Source organism: Pterocles gutturalis, unplaced genomic scaffold (genome assembly GCF_000699245.1).
Source record: "Pterocles gutturalis isolate BGI_N339 unplaced genomic scaffold, ASM69924v1 scaffold30022, whole genome shotgun sequence".
NCBI lineage: Eukaryota > Metazoa > Chordata > Aves > Pterocliformes > Pteroclidae > Pterocles > Pterocles gutturalis.
The window spans coordinates 29,499-50,466 of record NW_010108761.1 but is presented as its reverse complement, the minus strand read 5'-3'; the positions used below and the strand labels follow the sequence as shown (position 1 = coordinate 50,466).

Here is a 20,968-nt window from a genome sequence, read left to right as displayed (position 1 = left end):
CATTTTGCTAATTTGTCCTCTTCGTATATGTGCTAATGGCTGTGCTGACATGAGAGTCTCTATTTGAAAATATATCCTCAATGAGTAATATAATGTGGCCAGTAGAAGTGGATCGGTCTGAGCTGCGATAAAGCAGAAAACAGTAGTACCCTTTTATGAGCATTTACTCTGGTAAAAGCTCACAGCTTCTAAAATTAGGCATGAAATACCATCTTGGGAAATTCTTCTTTTTAGGGCTTGCCCTTTACAGTTTACCTTAATCTTTGAGATAAAAGCCCATCCCTCTATTGGTTACATGAGTAAACCATTGGACTTGCTTCCTAATTTAAAGGTGAGATTGAATCAGTTGTTGAAAACAGTCTATTTGGAGAAGCTTAGGTGTCTCATGGAATTTATTTCCATCCCCCCTCCTCCTGCCTTTGCTTATCTTGGAGAGAGAGGTAATAATTATTTTAGCAAAGATAGGAGTGAAAACAAATTGCAAATGTTACCTTTATTTTGAGTCTTTTTGTTGAGTTTTCGTTTAATGGTGTGTTATTTAATCTTAACTGGTGACCGTAAGAGCCCTACTGAAAGTCAGTTTTCAGAGAGGTTTGTTTCTTGTTTTGTTTTGGCTTTTTTTTTAAAAAAGCCCCTTGTTCAGAAAAAAGCACCAAAATTATTGGCATCCTTTAATCGTCAGGAAAGGACTGGCCAACAACAGTAAGTTCAAGGAAAAATGCAGGGGGGCCAGGTATTCACTTGGTGTGAATTGCCTGCAGCAACTGGAGTTGATGGACAGCATTTTAGAAAGAGGTCTCTCTGGATCTCCTCTCACGAGCCTCAGCAGTTCTCCTGTCCATCAGATATTTTATTTATTTATGGTGTTCTGTTAAATACCCAAAATGAAAATCCTTTGTATTCTACCACAGTGAGTTCTGGCGAGTGCTTTGTCAGTAGAGTTGTGTCAGTAGTTGGAAACAGTGATTTCATCTGTGTGAAAATGCCTTCAGGCTTTTGTTCTGAATTTTTCCATCTTCTGGGAACTGTGAAATACTGAATTTTACCTAGAATACATCTACAGGTTATGGTGGAGCCTTTGGAGGTAGATATAGTTTTATTTTAAATTTCTCATATTTCCATAACAATGATTACAGTTAAATGTGATTATTTTGTTTTCAACATGCTGTGTGGGTTTACATGTTTCACATTACAGGCAATGCTCAGAATAAATGCATTGCACAGATTCGTATTACAGTTGAGGTTCATGTGTTACAAAAATAGATCCTGTTGAGCATGTGCTTTGTAAAGTGTGGTGGGTCTGTTTCCTTTAAAACCATGGTTGTAAATAGGCAATAAAATGATGTTGTTCTTATTTACTATGAGTTTGTTCTAAGTAGATTAGAAACTGCAAATAATGATGCTAAAGCCAAAGTAATGAAAAGCAGTCAACCAGAACTTCAGGACAAGCAATAAACTGCATTCACACCCACATGTTTTGCTTGACTGGCAAAATAAGACAGGCTGGATCCTAAATTAGAGCATGCACGCAGATACATCAAAACAAGAAGATATGGGAACTTGTTAAGCAATTGCAGTCTATGTTTATGTACATGGAATTTAGCTTTTACGTTCAGACAGTACTGTGGCAGTAATAGAAAGACATGTGAAAGCAGGTGCTACATGGATACTTGGTGTTCTGGGAGCTGATTTCCTGCAAGCCAGCGGGTGGTTCAGTTGTCTTGCTGGATGGGTTTGGGGGTTGTGCAGCATTAAGGCTCCTGGTTCTAGCTGCTAGGTAATGCCTGAAAAATGCACCGAGTGCTACAAAAGTTTCTGTCCTGGGTTATGTTATCACCCTGAGGGGGTGAAATGGTCACTGAGACAAGCTGGAAAGACTGGCCAGTAGTCCCCTTCTACTGGACACAGACTTGCTTTGGTGAATTAATGCTGCATGTACAAGTGTTGAGTAGTCAGCTTTTTGCTGTTTTCACAAGGCTTAGTAAGAAACAGCATCTTTAGCTATTCAAAGTTTATTATTTTGACTTGAGTCTGGTGTGTGGAATGACTCCATTGATAAATTGTAATGCTGATGTATGAATGCTAAAACGAAAATACTGTGACTTTTAAAATATCTTTGGCCTTCTGCTTGTTGATTAAATTTATGTTTCTGCAAGCAAAGACTGCTGCATCAGCTGAAACAAAAGACTTCTCTGTTATTTCAGTGGTACAAGACCAGACCTTCAGAGAGTTTTACATATTTATTTGTAAGAAACATAACTCTGTTACCCAAAACAATGTAATATTTAGTGGGGTCTTGCTAAGTCACCACCCTACCATGAGTTTGTTTCTTCTCTGTCCACTGTTCTCTAAGGTCTGAAATTTTGAATTTTTAAAAATGAGAATTTTTAAAATGAAATTTTAGATTGTAAAACTAGTTTTAGTTCTGTTCATTCTCCTTGCTGACTCAGTCTTTGTTGCTTTCATATGTGATGGACCACACAGTGCTTTTGTTTTCACAGCACCAGTCTTCCCTTGCAGAGAATTATGCTGGTTTTGTAGCATTTTCTTAAACCCACTCCTTGTATGTAGAATTGATGGATAAGATATGTAAAAATTATAGTGTCATACCCTTTGTATTGACTTGTTTTGGTGCATTTTCCAGAGCTATTAAGCAACCAAGCAGGTGATGGCCATTACTGAACCTGACCTGGTATATCGGTGCGGATTGCTTGGAAAGTTTTACCGCTGTACCCGGTGGAAGTGAATGCCTCTGATTCTTGTTAACAGCAGTTGTGGACAGTTACAGTAATAACAGCATTTCAGATTTCTTTTTCTTTTTCTTAGGTATTCTACCCTAGCAAAGATGGTACTAAGATCCCAATGTTTATTATTCACAAGAAAGGAATTAAATTGGATGGTTCTCATCCTGCCTTCCTGTATGGATATGGAGGCTTCAACATATCCATTACACCAAGCTACAGGTAAGCAGAGTGATTATACCTTCTTCTGAAGTATCTAGTATTAACAACTGTCACAGACTGAAGACATGGTAGACGATGGATCTGACAGAGTAATGCATTTCAGGTCCCTGGGAAGCAAGATGGGGGCCATAAGGACTGCACGCCAGCGTCCAGGCATCATTTGTCTGCTTTGTTAGTTCTGAATTCAAGGCGTTTCCCCAGACTAATGTCTAAATATTATAGAAAATCAAATATTTGTTGAAATTACTGTAAATAATAATAAGTAATAAACTTAGCTGTATTTTCATTTTATACTTTTGAGGAGATTAAATCAGAAGCAAATTCCTACTGTGTTCCCTTGTAATCAGGAAAGATAATTGTGTTGTGTGATTCTGTCTTGAGATGCATGTGATATAGGCTCTGCATATGCAAAGCAACTAATTGTAAACTAAAAATGCTGTGTCAAAACAGGACTTCTAGCCCTCAAAAGCAATAAGCTTTATTGAATAGATGATCTCTTTAAGGAAAAGGCTTATTTCCTCAGCAAGGGAGTTTGAATAGACTTAGCAAAAGGCAGTGATTTTCTGTAATATTTAAGAAATGCCCCTAGGCAAGGCAGGAGAAAAGAGAAGTACAAACGACTGAATGGAGAGCAGTTTTTCAGCTGGTAGAAGAGCAGCTCACCAACACAAAAATGATCTATTATTAAAGTATCCTATTAAGTTGAGGTGCTACCAGTTTTGCTTTAGAGTCAGCACATTTCAAGAAATCCTTTGTAGTGCTTGCTCTTCCAGGTCACTGTGATTGTGTTTCTAAATATCATTTACAGTTTCTCATACTTCCTAGCCAAATACCTTGTCTAACAATGGGCCTCCCAACTTGTGCTCTATGATTATTTGAAAGTTTTCTATCTGCCTTGTAGAGCTACATTTTTTATTTCCTATGGTTTTTGAGAGACTCAATTACATAACCAGAATAGTTTTTTAATTAATTTTTAGATTAGACTCAAGCACTGATTTGTTGCAATTTATTGTAGATGCTGAAAACTGTGATAAAACATACCATTTTTAAAAAATAAATATTATATATCTATTATTTTAAGATAAAATTTCACCTACTGCAGAGCTGACACGAGCTGGCTGCTGACAAAAGGAGAAGGTATCTCACGGTGCTTCCTTTCACCTCCCATCCGTTGACCCTTGTGTTTGCTGGAACCTTTGCTAAGCTGATTTACCTTCCAAGAATGGCAGAAAACTCCCAACAAAAAGGAGTGCGTGGTTTTCTGCCATTTGCAAGTTGAAAATTGACTCTCATAGGAGTCCAGCAAACAGCAGCAGGAGGGTGCAGGTGACAGAAGAGAGGAAGATGGGAGGTGGAAGCAGTGACCTATGTCTTCCTGAACCCTTTGAAGCATTTATTATACAGTTCATAAAATAAAAATATGAATCTGTGATAGTCCCTTAAAAGTAAATGCACAGAGAACTATCTTTCACTTCCAGGTCAAAATACATTATCCCACTGACAACATAAATAAAACATGATTGGCCCCACCTCCCTCCTCATTATCTCCCTGTAATACCAACATTTCTCTTCTCAGCCTTTCTTAAAGAAAAATAAGAAAAGCCAAAGCCTTCAAATGCATATTTATGGTCAATAACCTGAGAATTGAGTACTCGGTGAGGAAGTGTGTTCCAAAAGTAGGCAGGTAAGGTCAGGGAAAGGAAATTGTAATAGAGAATGTATGCCAGAAAGGCAGAGCGTCCAGTTCCCCCTTTACCTGGCAGATTCAAGTAATGTTTGACTACATCCCTGTTACTATGTACTGCAGTATTCCACGAGTAGTTCCCAGGTCCAAGCGCTGCTCCAGCCACAGCCCAAAACCATGATTCAGTCATTTTTCTGTAGGTGACCATAGGCACAAGTGCTAGAAAGCAACCACAGGATGGTCAAGGCTGAGACTTGCCACATAGTTCATCTGATCCTGAGCAGAGATGTGGCTGTGGAAATGCAACCAAGTAGTAGCCTGCTTACCTTTAAAAAACGAAACAAAAAAGTTCTTGGATAAATATTCCTGATTTTTTTTTTATTTGAGCTCTTACAGCTTTTCACAAGGCGCTCCTCCTTTACAGTGGTTCCTTTCTAGCTTGTATTTCTTCAAGTCAGTACAATGTTTTCTCATTGGTATTTATTATTAACTATTAACATGAGCCAGCTCTCTGGGTTTCTGGGTTGGGAAGCTTATTTCTGCTTAACTCCGAAACTGCTGTTGCTTTTCATTTATTCTCCAACACAGAAAATGAAAATAAAATATTTTTCACCTGAAAGCAATAGAAACAAACCAAGAGATTGGAAGGATCCAGAAATAACTGTAAGAATGATAGGCTAAATCCATTAAGTCGCTTACAGTAGCCATTTATTTTTGAATGCAAGCATGCATCTTTTAGATCTTCCTGTGGACTGAAGGCCTGCATTTGGTAGCACATTGAGTGTGGTGCCCGCTAGAGCACTGTCATTAACCGTACAGCCTGCAGGGCAAGTGCAAGGTAAGGCTGATGGAACTGACACCAGTGGCTTGGCACTGCTGCTGGAGAAATGCCATCGCAAACCCATCACCTCAGATTCGGCTCATCACCCTGCAGCAGCCAACGGTTTTCTCTTTTGCTGTTTTGTTTGTGCCTGCATGGGTACAGGAGAAGCCATTTCTAATGCATCCTGGAATGCAGCTGATTGTGAAGCAGACTGTGAAATTGCACTTCTCTGCTCCAGAGCCAGGTTGTACTCAGCCTTTAAGCAAAGAGGTGGTGCAGGGAAGAGACTGTAAGCGCAGAGAAAGGTCAAGCAACACAGCAGCCACCAGTGCAGAGTGCAAGATTGCTCTTTTCGGTTACTGTGTTACCAAGAAAGCCAAGAAAGCAAGCAGGGCCAGTGACTTGGATTTTTTTCTCCATCACCCATGCACCAGCCTGCATTTCTCTGTCAGCTGTACAACCTGACAGCAGATCAGTAATTCTGGGAAAGCATTTTTGCTCCTTGAAGCACAGCTCCTCACATTGTGCTATACTGTAAAAAAACATACCTGTTTTCTTATTTTTTGTGTTATGCTCCCTTAGAGTGATAGGGTCTGGAATGAGCTCTCCAGGGAAGGAACTATCTTCCGCTCCCTCCACTGGCTCCTTCCTGACCCTGTTGTCCCTTCCTTTATACTTTTTCTTTCCTTCTCTCCTGGGAACAAGGTAAAAACAGGGATGATGAGCAAAAGGCTAGACAGAGTGTTGGAAAGAGCAGGGAGACAGACTTTGCTCTGCAGAGCAAAACATTTCATAGGCACCCAGGGTGACTGGGCAGTTTGCTGTGACTCAGACACCAAATTAACTTGAAATCAAATCTGGAAGCAAGAAGCTACCTGGAAGAACACAGGAGGCAGTAGCAGGATTGTGTATGAAACTTGAATTTTGTGCTGTCTGATCACTTGGAATTTTCACATTTTTTGAAAGTTAATGAGTCCTGATGATATTACTTAGAAAACCTGGTTCCTTGAACTTAAAAGTCAATTTGAAAAACCTTGTTATAAGTTCTAGGCACATGTACCTCAAAGTATTGGTGAAGTTAGGGTCCTGACTCACTTTACTGCTGACCATACTGGCATTGGTATTAATGAATAGTCATTGGCAGTGACATTACTAGATGTATATGTTGGGATATATGAGGTAATGTTTTCTCAAGTGCCTAAATCCCAGTAGAAGTGCTGAGAGTGAGAACAGATATACTAAACCTTACTTATAATTTGGGCAGTATAATTATTGTTACCAAACTCTGGACTTTATCCCATTGAGGGTTTGTGTGGCAGAAGAATTGTTTGCTTGTGGAAATGGGGACTAGCTTCCTATAATAAGAGTACTGCATGTCCTGTGAGATCCTCAGTCACTTAGACTACTCCAAAAATTATCATCAAGGTACCATCTCTGTTAGAGGAGTCCATGGACAGGATAGGATGCACTCAGTACTTTGGTTTTGCGTTGTTCACAGATTCTTTGCTGATTAAATATGCTGATCCCTCAGATGGGCACAGTTTCTTTTGGCAGATGGGAGAGGATGGACTCTGTTCTGGAATTACTTTTTTTTAAATATTCTCAGGCAATATATTTGGGTAGCAAGCTCTTAACTTACCTGAAATTCCTATACTTGCTACCTTTGATTACTAGGAGATCAAGTAAGCTTGAACCAAAAAGTTTCTATTGGTTTTGTTTCGGACAGAGGCAGGGAAATGAAGTGCAGAATATTCTGGGAGGTTTTGTCACTCTAACATACCAAAAGTTAAGAAGCCACAATCTCATGAGGCAACCTACTGTCAGACGATACCACACTAGCTGTGTAGCAGCCTGTCAAAATTAGGGATCCTGGAGTTTGACAAAATAATGCTCTCTGACCTTTGCACAGTGTGCTTGTAGAATAAAAATCTTGCATCTGATCAGCATGTCACAGCAATCTAAGGAAAATAGAAGACAGTGATGGACTTCAGAATTGATTTTACAGAAGCAGAGGTAATTCATGCCTCCTGAGCCATCTGATGGCCACAGATAACCATCCCAGGTGGAAAGTTTTTCCTTTGATGGATTACGAAAATACATAATTTTCTTATCAGTCATCCTTCTGCTTTTCTTTGTATTTCCTTAATCCTTGGTATATACTCTCAAGAGCAAGTGCCAGTACATAGATAATTGCTTTGGGAGGTATGAAAAATTTACCTGGTTTTGGTAGTTAAAGGTAAAAAGCCCCAATCCTTGGTTTTGTGGGTGAATAGGATTAATTTTGGCAGGCAGTGTTTTCTTGCATGAGCAAAGATTTAAAGTAAATGAGAAATTTGAGCCTACTAGAGAGGGAAAAAAAAAAAAAAAAGACTTGTTGAGATTAAATTTTAATATTTTACTGGTCTCCTTGTCATATTTGTGATTTGCCATCTGGAGCTTCTGCTATCTTAAGCTACTGCCTCAAGAGATCAGAGATCTATTTCTCTTCTTAATTGTTAAATATAATTTAAATTACTTCAGTCCCTTTTTAAAAAGGTAGCAATAGCTTTGATACTTTTGCAATTTGACATGTAAAAAAAGATTTATGCTACTTTAGCTTTCAGACAGGTTCTAGAGATACTAGGGAAGGCAGAACTTTTCATTTTACTTTTTACTGTTTGTTTTGTATTTAGCAATGCAAGTGGAAAATAAATAAGGAGATTGGCCAGAACTTGACTGCAGACCCTGGCACAAAACAACAGTAGAAGCAGAGTTTTTCTTTGCACACACCTTTTATAAAGGTCCAAAAAAAAAGGATATGAAGCAGAAGTTGAAAACACCTGCTCATAAACAAAGATCAAGTGCTGATCTTAAGTATTAGTTCTTTGCTTTCTTCATTTGGGCTAAGCCTTCCTCTCCTCTCTGGAAAAAGCGGAGCACCCATAGAAGACAAACAATTCAGAAAGCTATGGGGGTCCAGTGGTACTGCATAGCTCTAGTCCCCACAGTGATGGTTTTGAAGATGGTAAAAAAAATGTTGACATGTCCTGGGGTGTTTTTTGTTAGGCAGAACCACTGGCTGCTCTCCTCCAAAGTGCAGAACTAAAGGAGGAAGAATGGACAAGCACTGGTTCCTTCATCTCCCGATGCTGCAGAGAATTTAATTTCGTGGATAACCATTGAAAAAAGCCTGGCTACTCAGGTTTGCCATCAAGGAGGGCTTCCTTCATGATTTCATCATCGATTTTGGGAGAAGGTCTTTCCCTCAAAGTCTTTTTGTAAAAGTGGTAGGCATATAAAAAATGGAAATTAAAAATAATCCTCTATCTGTTTGCTTTTTCAGTGTGTCAAGACTTATTTTTGTGCGACACCTAGGAGGTGTTCTAGCAGTGGCGAACATCAGGGGTGGTGGTGAATATGGAGAGACCTGGCACAAAGGTAAATCAGTCCAAGTAGAGGAGCAAACCTGCAAGCTTAGCAATGAAAATTACTACATTTTCTCTTGCTCCCTCTTCCGTGCTCACATCTCTTTGCCTTTTACTTATTCTGTAAAAAAGGTAAATTTTTTCCTTACTCGTATATTAGATCTGCATGTCATCCAGTGTTATCTGATGGTTTTTGTTAGATTGATTTAATTTTTGTAGCCTACTTAAAAATAGGTTTGCACAAACACTGTAGTTTCCAAGAAAGTTATTGTGGGGATTTTTTTAAGCAAGATCGAGTTCCTAGACTTAAAAATTTGTAAATGCAGCTATTTATCTTGAACTTATTTTCAAAAAAAAAAAAAAAGTCTGTTGATATTGCAGGAGACCTGTCTTGCTTTCATATACCTCTTTAGTTATTTGCAGGTGCACATGGCCCCACAATTCTAGATTCCAAAGACAACAGCACTGACTATTTCGACTCTCCTGGTATCACACACACACACACACACACAAAATCAAACCAAAATCCAAAAAACCCCAAACCTTACAGAAGGTGTGAACTTCTGAGTTCAGAATATAACTATTTCAGATTGTTTTTGCATAATTTATTAATAGACTTATAATATTTAGTGAATGTGATTGGAGTTCCTATGAAAACAATCAACTCCACAAGTGTAGTGACATATCCCCTCCACACTCTCTTAGGAGGATCTAACTTCTTGTAGGCAGTCATTTGACCTTTTGGGGTTTTTTAAGCTTTTACGCTGCGGAAACACAACTGTCTCACTAAAAAACCCTGACAATCTCCTTTCCCGTTTTCTTAGTACCTTTGATATATTTCTCTCCATGTTTTTGCCGTCCAATCCTTGTTTTAATCCTTTGATTATCTTTGTCAACTTGACTTATTGTTGACAATTTTATGCATCCCTTCACCAGAGGAAAAAGCTGGAGAAAGTCCTACTCAGCTCTGTAACATACCCATTATTACTTAATGGTGATGCCTTGTCAGCATCCTAATAATCTGGTGGTAAGTTGCTGGAGATGTCAGCAAGGCAAATGCACCAAAACAGTGGTATTTATGATGCAGCAATTTGCAGTGGGAGTAATCCATAATAACTTTTTATCAAACAAAACAGTATTCCTATATCGTTACATCTTGGTTTTACCATTTCATCTGCGGTAACTTTTTGTCTGGGTTATTTCCTCACAATTGAGTTGAACATGTAATGGTTTCATAAATAGAAACTGTATATGCTTGCAGATACAGGATATTATTGCTAAAGCTGAAGTATCCTTCATTAATTTTAATTTGCTGATTGGTTTGTAATAGATTTTAATAAAATTTATCTTAAATTATAATGCTTCTTTGACCCACCTATTTCCTGCTTAATTTTGACCCAAGTCTTTTATTGCAGTTGCATAATAAGATATGTATCTGTTATTTGTTAATTCCAGAAGCAATTACAGGAGTCTGTTTGCTTAGTTTTAATTGTATAGATAGGATTCTGACCTTACACCAGACCAGAACTTTGAGCAAAGAGTAAGATTTATTTCTCCTTTACTGCCACCTGTTTGAAGACATTTTCGTTGTCCCAGTATGTCTCTCTTCAATGGTCTTGCTAGTGCAAGAATTATGTGTATTTGTTAAAAAATAAAAAAATCAAAAATTCAGTGGTCCCAGTTCTACAAGATGTGTATGACTAAATGTCATAGTTACCTTACCAAACTTTTGCAACATAGAAATTAAGCATTCGGTGGAAACTAGGTGTCTAGGATCACTGGCTGGACAGTAGAGATAAAGAGACACCTTCAGATTATAGCTCATCTCGCTTATTTTAGAGTGGAGTTAATTGTCCTGGACCACAGTGGGAACCTTAGGTAATTAGCTTAGAACAAACATCCAGCTTTTAAACAAAGTAGAAGGAACCAGAGTTCCACTTCTGTGTTCACGGAGCTCCTCTTACCTGGCTGGACCACAGCCTTTGCTTCAGGAATATGTGGATTTTCTTCCTAGTTCCCATTTCTTACTAACATTTTCTTACAAGCATTTAATTGCCTGAGAAAGAACATACCACGTCTTAAGGCAGGATAACCTTCAAGGAGAAGCCAGTTTTGTCTCTTGGCGTACAAGCATCTAAAGTGGGAAGATTATGGGATTTGGCCAACTATGAGTTCTCTAGGTTGATATTCTTCTGCTCAAATAGTTGAAAGATTGTAGGTCAAAAGCATCCTTTTTCTTCCCTATCCCACCTTGCAAATTTTTAGTTTTGAGAACTGGAAGTGTTACCAATGATGTTATCTGTACCTCCATTTTTCAGTCATGTTTTATTCCTCATATATCTGATCATGTTTGGAATTCTGTTCAACAGGATGTCAGCATCTTAAGCATTTCCATATTGATACTCAATTAGTAAAATTTCAAACCAAGATGCAACTCTTAAGTCCCTTTTTGACCATAGCTATATATCATCTGAATTGAAAGCAACTAATAGAAAAAAAAGTAAATTATCAGCCACATATTCTATGTCCGGGAAATTAGAAGTGCTTATTTTATATAGCTTATTTTGTAAATTGCAGCTTTATTGCCTTAAGAAACTCCCACTGAGTTTAATGTTGTTAAAGTCCCATTAGATCAAACCTCAGTTGGATTTTATGTGGTCATTTTGCATATATTTTGCAATGCAAAGCTTTTAGCTTTAATTTTACTGGTTAGGAACGTTACCTGGCACTCACTCCATGGTATAGGTATGTATTATTCAGAGTCTCTGAAAGCATTAGACTTATCGACAGAACCATCTTATACCCTCTAAGTGTTGAAAGAATCTTTCATTTTTGCTGTCTTTCTGAGATGCTTCAATTATTAAATTGTTCATGAAACTGGAATTGTTCCCAGGTATTTTTGCACACATGTTTTTTTGAAGAGATGGTATCAAATGGATTTTATGGCATCAACTGATTTGTTTGATTTGTGTCCTAGGTGGTATCTTGGCCAACAAACAAAATTGCTTTGATGACTTTCAGTGTGCTGCCGAATACCTCATCAAGGAAGGCTACACATCCCCAAAGAAGTTGACTATTAATGGAGGCTCAAATGGGGGCCTCCTAGTTGGTAAGAACTGCTCATATATTTCCTGGGTTTGGTGCTGGGTTTGCCAAAGGAACCAGAGAAAAAATCATGAGAACCTCTTTTTGAAAGTTGCCAGAATGTCAATGCACTGATATGTACCGGGTGTTAAATATATACAATTGTACTTAATTTGCTGTTTGCATAGGACGTTGGGATTCTGCAGTCTCTAGCAAAGGCTGCCTGTTAAAAGCCATACTTATAATTACTGTCCTGTGTGGTAGAGCTAACCCTGTGGTAGAATCAGACGGTAATTAAGAATGCTTTAACAAAAATTTGGGTTTTGTTTTTTCTTCCATAAAGCTAATCATTACAAAATAATTACCGAATAACCAGAAATCTGTTATGTAGCATCAGGAAACTGTGTGTGGTCTGCAGCGTAAGACAGAATCCCATGTCCTGCAATCCGTCATCAGAGTTTCTTGTTCACTCTTTCTGTAGTGATGCATTTTTGTTCTTTGAGGGCAAATGAAAACATGACAGTTCTGGGTGTAAAGCCTTTGTACAGGGACATGTAACAATTTGACTCTACTTTCATTGTGTAGTTAAAACATGACCACAAATGAAACCATTAATGTCTCTGGTGAGAAACATAAAATACAAGTACAGTTACTTGAAAAAGTCGTGAGCTTTTGAGGGACTGCCTAAATGTCGCACTTTGTTACAAATGCATGTTGTTCACATATAATTCACTGCTGTGTTCCTAAATTCAAGGAGATTAATAGCCTCCTCCTGAACAGAAAAGGTTGTCACAAAAATGTCTCATAGTCTAAGGAGTATTTAAAGAGCTACAAAATTTATTTCTGATTAAATCCCTGTAACTGAAAGCAGTAGAAGAAAAAGGGAGGTGATTTTGTTCAATTTTGAAAGGAGAAGGAGACAGGAATGAATAATATTGGGGTTTATTTTTTTTTAAACAGTATGAAAGGCATGTGACAGTATGACAGAGTTGAGCTACTCATGAGAAAAAAAAAACACAAAAAGTGTTTCAAGTTCATAAACCACCGATTTATAGAAAATGAGCAGATTTACTAGGCCCACTCTTTGTTCTCTTCTTTTTTATACTCCTCCCTATTTGTCTGCTGCTGAATACTGGCTCTATTGATTTTATTTTCTTTCTCGGTGAACTAGCACCCAGCATAAGAAGCAGTATTCGGAGTTGTACAGGTCTATGGTCTAAGCCATCTTGGCTATTCCTGCATTCTTATTTTTAAAAAGCAATTATTTTAAAGATAAATAACAAGTACATGTAAACTTGTATTTTTGCTTTCTGTTCATATACTTCTCGGTTCTGGGTGGCAAGAGGTATTTGTGCATTGTAAATAAGAGCACCAACAGAAATGGATTAACATGGTAAAGGCTTAAAGGGTTTGCACACCACTGGAAGTGCAAGCATTGCACAAGTCAATTTTATATGAGCATAAATATATATTTGGAAATGCAGCTAAACTTTCAACATGTTACCTAGCTTCTGAAAATACTATTTTATGGTTATATGGACTTCAGTTTCAGTCAGAACAAGATTCATCCTACCCAGCTTTACTCATCAAAAAATTATGTTTCTGTCTGAACAAGTCAGCTGGGCTCCTTATTTAGGTGAGGGGAAGTGTGTGACATCTGTGGGGTGGACATTCCAAAAGGAGACAGGTGTTAGGAATCTAGACCACCCTGCTCTGAAAAAAATCTGTTGTTAGAAACCTTCCCTTGTACTTGCAGCTGGATTTCTGTGCTCTTGATGAGCTAGATAGGGATTTTCCTTGACTGTATAAAATAGGTGAATTTAGGAAATTGTTGTGCTTTTTCATCAAAGCAGAACTAAATTTTGCAGTAGTTGTTCATGCAACACTAGAGAGCATAGCTCATACTTTAGGTACAAGCACCCACTGCCAGATTTTCTCAGTTCTCATTTATTGAAGAAAAAACTGACAAGGAAGAGTATTGTCACTCTTCCAAAATACAATTTCCTTTTAGTCTGACTATCACGAGGTATTTCTGAGGAGTGCAGAGCCCTGAGCTATTGCCTCATTCAACTGCAAAACAAGACTTTGTTGTCCTGCAGTGTGATCCCAAAGCTGAGCAGAGCAGCACAGATGTAAGCTGAAAACCTTCATGCAAACAGTTTTTGACCTCTCATGTTTGCTTAGACAAACAGTTCAGAGGTTTTTAAATCTTACTTTTGTACTGAATTTTAAAGCTCAAAGTATGTGTAGAGGAGTAAAATTCACGAATAAAGTGTTGTTCCAGGTTACAGTTTATTAATGCATATAATTAAGTACTAGGGCTAATTAAAGGGGTGAAGTGGGAATGGATGAGTGTCTCCGTAAGTGATTTCTTACTGAAGTAACTATTTTGGGAACTAGGAGCAGAAATTTTTTATACAATCCTGAGCACCACACAGTGCCTCAAGAGACACTCTGCAATAAAGATTATTAAAATTAAACGTTATGAGTTGTTTTGGCCTTTTTTCCTACCAGAATATAATTTATGTTTGTAAAAGGAAATAACATGAAGAGGAGGGTTCTGATCAAAAGCTTCAGTTAAAAGATAAAGAGCTTTTATGTGGCAGCTATAAGGCACTATATATACTTTATCAATATGGCTCAGAAAGGACCCAGGAAGAGTTAGTATAGTTACGAATCAGAGATGACCAGAAGTAAAATCACATCTTTCAGAAAATAGATATCACATTTAAATGAAGAAAATAGGGTAGAGCATAAACTCTGACAGACCATAGGAGACTGATGAGCATATTGCTTACACTATAAAGATTAGCAATAAAAGCTTCCTATGCACATCAGGAGCAGGAAGCTAGCCAGAAGATTTGTGGGACTTAGAGGCTAGTGAGGTCTAAAAGGAGTACTAAAGAAAGATAATGGTAGAGCAGAACCACCAAATGTTTGTGTTGATGTTCCCTCCTGAGGAGCGTGGGGATTTCCCTGCTCCGGAGTCTCTCTTCATGGGAAATACTCTGAGGAGCTGACTCAAGCTGAAGCATCAGCAGAAGAGGTTTTGGAATAAATCAATCAAATGAAAAGCAGTGTGTTGCCAGGACCAGATGGTGCACATGCAAGATCCTAAGTGAGCTCCAATAAGAAACTGCAGGCTACTAAGCCTGAATATCTGAGGAACAGAAGGGGGCAAGTGTAATGCCAATTTTTAAATGGTTCATGGCGATCCATAAGCTGCAGATGAGTAAATCTGACTTCTCTAATGGGAAAACCAATTGAAACTAATAAATAATAGCTGACATATAAGGAAGAATTTTGCAGGCTGAAGGTACATCTTGCAAATCTATTAGAGCTGTTTGAAGGAATCAGGGGGCATATGGTGCTTGTAACAGTGATCTACGTGAGGAGTTATTCTTGGGTTTTCAAAAGCTTTTTGTGAAGTCCCTTGCATAAGGCAACGTAAGAAATTTCTGGCTGAGCTAGAAGCGAGTATCCTGGTTAGCAGGAGGCAAAGAATGGGAATAAATTACCTGTGAGGCCGCACCTTGAATACTGTGTTCAGTTTTGGGCCCCTCACCACAAGAAGGACATTGAGGTGCTGGAGCAGGTCCAGAGAAGGGCAACGAAGCTGGTGAAGGGTCTGGAGCACAGGTCTTACAAGGAGCGGCTGAGGGAGCTGGGGTTGTTTAGTCTAGAGAAGAGGAGGCTGAGAGGAGGCCTCATCACTCTCTACAACTGCCTGAAAGGAGGTTGTAATGAGGTGGAGGCTGGCCTCTTCTCTAAAGTAACAAGTGATAGGACAAGAGGAAACAGCACCAGGGGAGTTTTAGGCTAGATATTAGAAAAAATTTCTTCACTAAAAGAGTGATCAGGTATTGGAACAGGCTGCCCAGGGAAGTGGTGGAGTCACCATCCCTGGAGGTGCTCAAGAAACATGTAGACATGGTGCTCAGGGACATGGTTTAGTGAGTTAGGTGGTGTTGGGTTGACAGTTGGACTTGATGATCCTTGAGGTCTTTTCCAACGTTAATGATTCAATGATTCTATGATTTTCACAATGGACAAAAATGAAGAGATGCAAGAATTCCGGAAAGAGTATACCTACATGTGAATACACAGTGATTAGCTCTGAATTAAGAAAGGGATTCTGGGATCCATTGTGGTAGTTATGTGAAAATCTCAGTGCTCTTAATTCTTAACATTCAGAAAAAGCAGGGGAATTTGTACAATCACGAGGCAACAGATTTAAATCAAGCAACAGAACTTGGAATTGAAGAATTTACTGCTACAGGATATGATGAACACTAGATGAATAAACGTTAAGAAAGGAAATTGATGTATTTACAGAGGATGTGTGTTTTGATGGCTGTTTAACAGGATGGCTGGAGATAACTCCAACTCGGGGAAAACCTAAACAACTAGCTCAAAAGCTAATAATGTACAGAAAATATCTCCCAGTATTTGCTTAATGCCTTTTCCCTGAGCATCTGCCCGTTGCCACTCTTATAAATTTGAAACTGAGCTAGATGAGCCTCCTGTGGTTGTTTTTAAAATATATGAGGCAAGCATTATGCTTAAAGAAATTGGCCTTTCTAGTAGTAGGAAGATGGAAATCATAGAGAAAATACAACAGTAATTTGCTTTATTAAAGTGAGGTTATTCCTCTGATTTTATCAAAACTCTTTTCATATCAGTTTACATAGTAATTATGGAAGAAAATTTTCATCAGTAAATGGAGGGGTTTTGCTCCTTAATGCCCTTCTCTATTTTGATACTAATATTAAAAGATTGGACAGTGAATGGTTTAGGAAACTGCAATTCAGTAGTCCAAAAGCTCACATATTTTAAAAGTGCATTGCTGCTTTAAACCCAGTTTGCTTGTTTGGAAGGCAGTTTTCAATGAACAGCATGTCTGCTGCCTGAAGAAAGGGAAATAGCTCTTAAGCTCTTTCGAAATTCCATCTTTGGGCGTTATAATTTTTATCCTTTTGTGATTTTGCTTTCAGTTTTGCTTAGAAGTCTATTTGACTTCATATTCACGGGCAGTCGTCTCTGAGTGCAATTTGGTTTATATCAGATACTTTATGCTCAAGTTTTTTGGCTGCAGTTATATGGTAATCTGTATTTCTTCTCACATTTTTTAATAGTTTTACCTTTAAAAAAAAAAAGAAAAAAAGAAACTGAGTTTATAGAGGACACCTTTTTGGACGTTGGTCTTTCGTGAACTTGTCAGTGGACCTTTCATTGCTGAGCTTAATTCTTTAAGATATGAATACTAATTGAGTTGTTTTCCTGTCAAAGCTGCCTGTGCTAATCAGCGCCCCGACCTATTTGGTTGTGTTATTGCCCAAGTGGGAGTGATGGACATGCTCAAGTTCCACAAGTACACCATTGGCCATGCTTGGACCACTGACTACGGTTGCTCTGACAATAAAGAGCAGTTTGAATGGCTGTACAAGTAAGTGCCTTTAAATCCTTCCATGGTTGTTAAAATGCATAGTCTGCTCAACAGTTTCAGGTTGCTACAATTAATATCTATTCTAAGTATTGTTTCATCCTTTCCCACCCTGGGTTTGGGGAGTTCGGCATTTCCTTACAAGTCAGTTTTGCATGAAAGACTGTCTTCAAAGCCCCATTGAGTCAACTGGTCATATTTTCAAAGATCTTGTTCTCCTAACAGCTTTAACAACTCACAGGGTTTTCTTTCTGAATAATGACTGCTTTAGGCTGTCACAAAAGAATATTCTCAAGTGAATTGCTACATAAATTGTATTTTTTATAATGGGAGAGAGACAATCACCATTGTGAATTATATTATACAACTTGGATGGGATTTATTTGTAGGAATTGAATGGCAATAGACCATAACAGGTTATTAATTTATTTCCTAACTTCTGGCTGAGAGGTCTGGAAAGAGTATTAAAAAAAAAAAAAAAAAAAAAAAAAAAAAAGAGAGAGAGACGAGAGACAGCTATGTGAGAAAAGAAGTGATCTGCACGTTGGATATGGCTAATAATGAGTGTGTTAGAATAAGTGCCATAATTTTAAAATATTTTTCTGGAACTTCATCTTCTGTTATTGCATTTGTATTCTTTAATGATGAAGATTAACTAACATGCCAGGAGAATGCTTCAGACACACTAAACGATTTGGCTGGTCTGAAAATTCAAAGACTGTTTAGATATTATAAAGTACATATGCTACAAGTACACTGAGATCTTATTTGATCTAAAGCACTTACTTAAAAAAATAAATCAATGTCAAGTTCAGATACTAAATGATCAGTAGGGCGCATTGTAATTAGATTGTTTCAAAACTTCCAGTTGTCTAATTTAATCTTTCAGTGGCAAACATGTTTTTGTAAACATAGTGCACAAAACAATTAACACATTTCATAATTCATCTTTTATCAATAGATAATTTAGATCTTAGATAATAGATAAAAGATTAACTGTTATAAAAATGATCCAAATAATTTTCATTATTTTGGACACTGAAACTTGCTTGCATATCTGTGAATTCAGATAAGAGGTAAAGTAGAAGCAAAGTTTTAAGTTGATTTTGTGACTGAGAAATGGATCTGTAGGAAGGAATTACTCTGTGACTACTTACACGCATGCCAACTCACAGAGTCTCAGTGCATAATTTTAGAAACATCTTAAATGATGATACCTGAAATATTTCTTTGCCTCCTTTTCAGCAGCTGGCAATTGCTTATCAAATGTAGGAAGATATGTATGTAATGTCACTTCGGTGTTGCCTTTACAGATACCTAAAAAATACATGAGGCTAATCGAGTGGCATGTAGTGACTATCATTTAACTTTTTTCAACACAAATCATAGTCTGCAATTTCACTTACATTGTTCCTTAGATGAAAATGAGGAAGTCAGGAATCTGTTAGGTTAGACATTCAAATATTGTCATGTGATCTTAAAAATAATTTGGACTTAATGTGAACTCCCCCAAGTGGGAAATTCATTCAAAAATAAAGCAAAGGTTCCTTCTCTATTTCCTGTCATGAAATGGGGGAGAAAATAGTATCCTACTCTTGATTTAAGGAACGTAACATTTTTCGTAGGCATAGCTTTGGCTTAAATGAAGCATGAAATGGTTAGATGTTCTTTGTGACTTACTATTATGTTTAATTTTTAAAGCAAGAGGGTACTTTGTGATGAGATATGTATATACACCTTGTATGTTATGTTACAGTAGCTAAAAAATTTAAATTATCCTGCAAAGAAAACAAATTTTGAAAGTTAGATTATTCATTACTTAAAAAATAGGAATCAAGGTCATCTATTGAAAGCAGGAAAACTTAAGAGTTCTCCTTTCAGTTCCCTGCATGGTGTTCCCTCAAGGTAAGTGCATGTTCAAAGGTGGCCTAAATATTGGAGGCAGAAAATTTAATAACTGTACAGCACTTGTGGCTACCATCCGAGACTGTTTCCAGATTTGCATGGGAAGAAGCCATCCATGTGCAGACCTGGACTACGTACATATGCTGGGAAAAAGTCTCAATTTCCCTGTTTCCGAGCACGATGGATCCCGCTATGGACTGGACAGCTTTTGCTGTAGTTTCTCTGTTGCCCATTCCTGATATTTTTGGTATTTCTGTGAGATGTATGCATATGCCTCTCTGAAATTAAAGAAATGTAATTGCTTCACATTTAAGAGCCAGAGATCTGCGGTCACCACCACGTATCAGTTGCCAGTAGTGCAATTCTGATTTATGTGACTCTGAACTGTAGTATTCTGAGTGCCATCGAATGGCCCTGTGACAATTTCAGTATGAGAGGACCTTCTTGCTGGGTCTTGAGGTAAAAATATGTAAACATTTGTGTGCTCTCCTCAGGTACTCTCCACTTCACAATATCAAGCTACCAGAAGAAGATGGCATTCAGTATCCCTCTACGCTGCTTCTCACAGCAGATCATGATGATCGCGTGGTCCCTCTACATTCACTGAAGTTTATCGCTACTCTGCAATATGTTGTGGGCCGAAGCCGTAAACAAACCAATCCACTTCTCATCCATGTTGACACCAAGGCTGGGCACGGAGCAGGAAAGCCAACTGCTAAAGTTATAGAAGAAGTGTCAGATATGTTTGCTTTTATAGCACGATGCCTAAATCTTGATTGGATTGAATAGGCAAAATGCTTATTGCTGTCTCCTTTAGAAAACAAGGGCTTTAACACCATTTAAGACCAACCAGACTACTACTACTTGGTGTAGTATTTAAGAACTGCAGTTTAATATTTTATTGATCCAACCTGCTATGGGGTTTTAATCTTCTGTGCTTCCCTCTTTTTTGGCTTTTCTTTGAATTTCTTTTCTACTGTGTTCCAAAGTACATTTTGAAAAGCATGTTCAAATAAATAGCTGAGCTGCTGTTGGTGCTGTTGTGAACATTTAGATTCCAGAGTTAGTGCTAGTTGAGCTTATTTCCTGTAAACAATTTTAATGTATTTTGCACCTATAAATATATCCAGATCATCTGTAATTAAATGTAAGTACTGTCCACATAAAAGAACTCTGAGCATACTTTACTTACACAGTAACTTATTTAAGAATGTCAATTGAAGGTGTTCACTGATAGCCATGAAATACTGAAGAGACAGTAATCTGGACAATTAAGTCAAATATTATTAAAAAGCTTATATTACATGTTGTTCATAAGTGTGTTACAGTCTATAATAATGATGTTGCTAAATTGTTCTTTCTTTCCAAAGAGACATTCAAAATGTCACCAGTTTTCTCTTCTGTAATTTATTTCCACACAGAAGAGAAAATTGGAGGTCAGAAAACTTGAAGAATTCTTAGATTCTCACTGTAATCTCAGTCAATATCCCATCTGCTGTTAGCTCTTTAACTATTTTGGAAGAGTAGACCAGACACTATTTAAAAAAAAAAAAAAAAACAAAACCCAAACCCAAACCACAGCTTTGTCCAGATTGTTCAAGTTCAGTTTTTCCTGATGCCTTTGACAGAATGTTCTCTTACAAGTCACAATCTGAACATACG

The 20,968-nt window shown here is 37.7% G+C and overlaps 1 protein-coding gene across 1 annotated transcript; it reads left to right on the top strand.

The window, feature by feature from the left end:
- Window positions 1–2,826: 2,826 nt before the first annotated feature.
- Window positions 2,827–20,623, top strand: LOC104461239 (prolyl endopeptidase; the record flags this gene model as incomplete). Its single annotated transcript, XM_010072753.1, has 5 exons — window positions 2,827–2,963; window positions 8,793–8,887; window positions 11,852–11,983; window positions 17,248–17,404; window positions 19,801–20,623. Coding segments are annotated over 5 exons (816 nt in total), but the record flags the coding sequence as incomplete, so codon positions are not given.
- Between the last annotated feature and the right edge of the window lie 345 nt (window positions 20,624–20,968).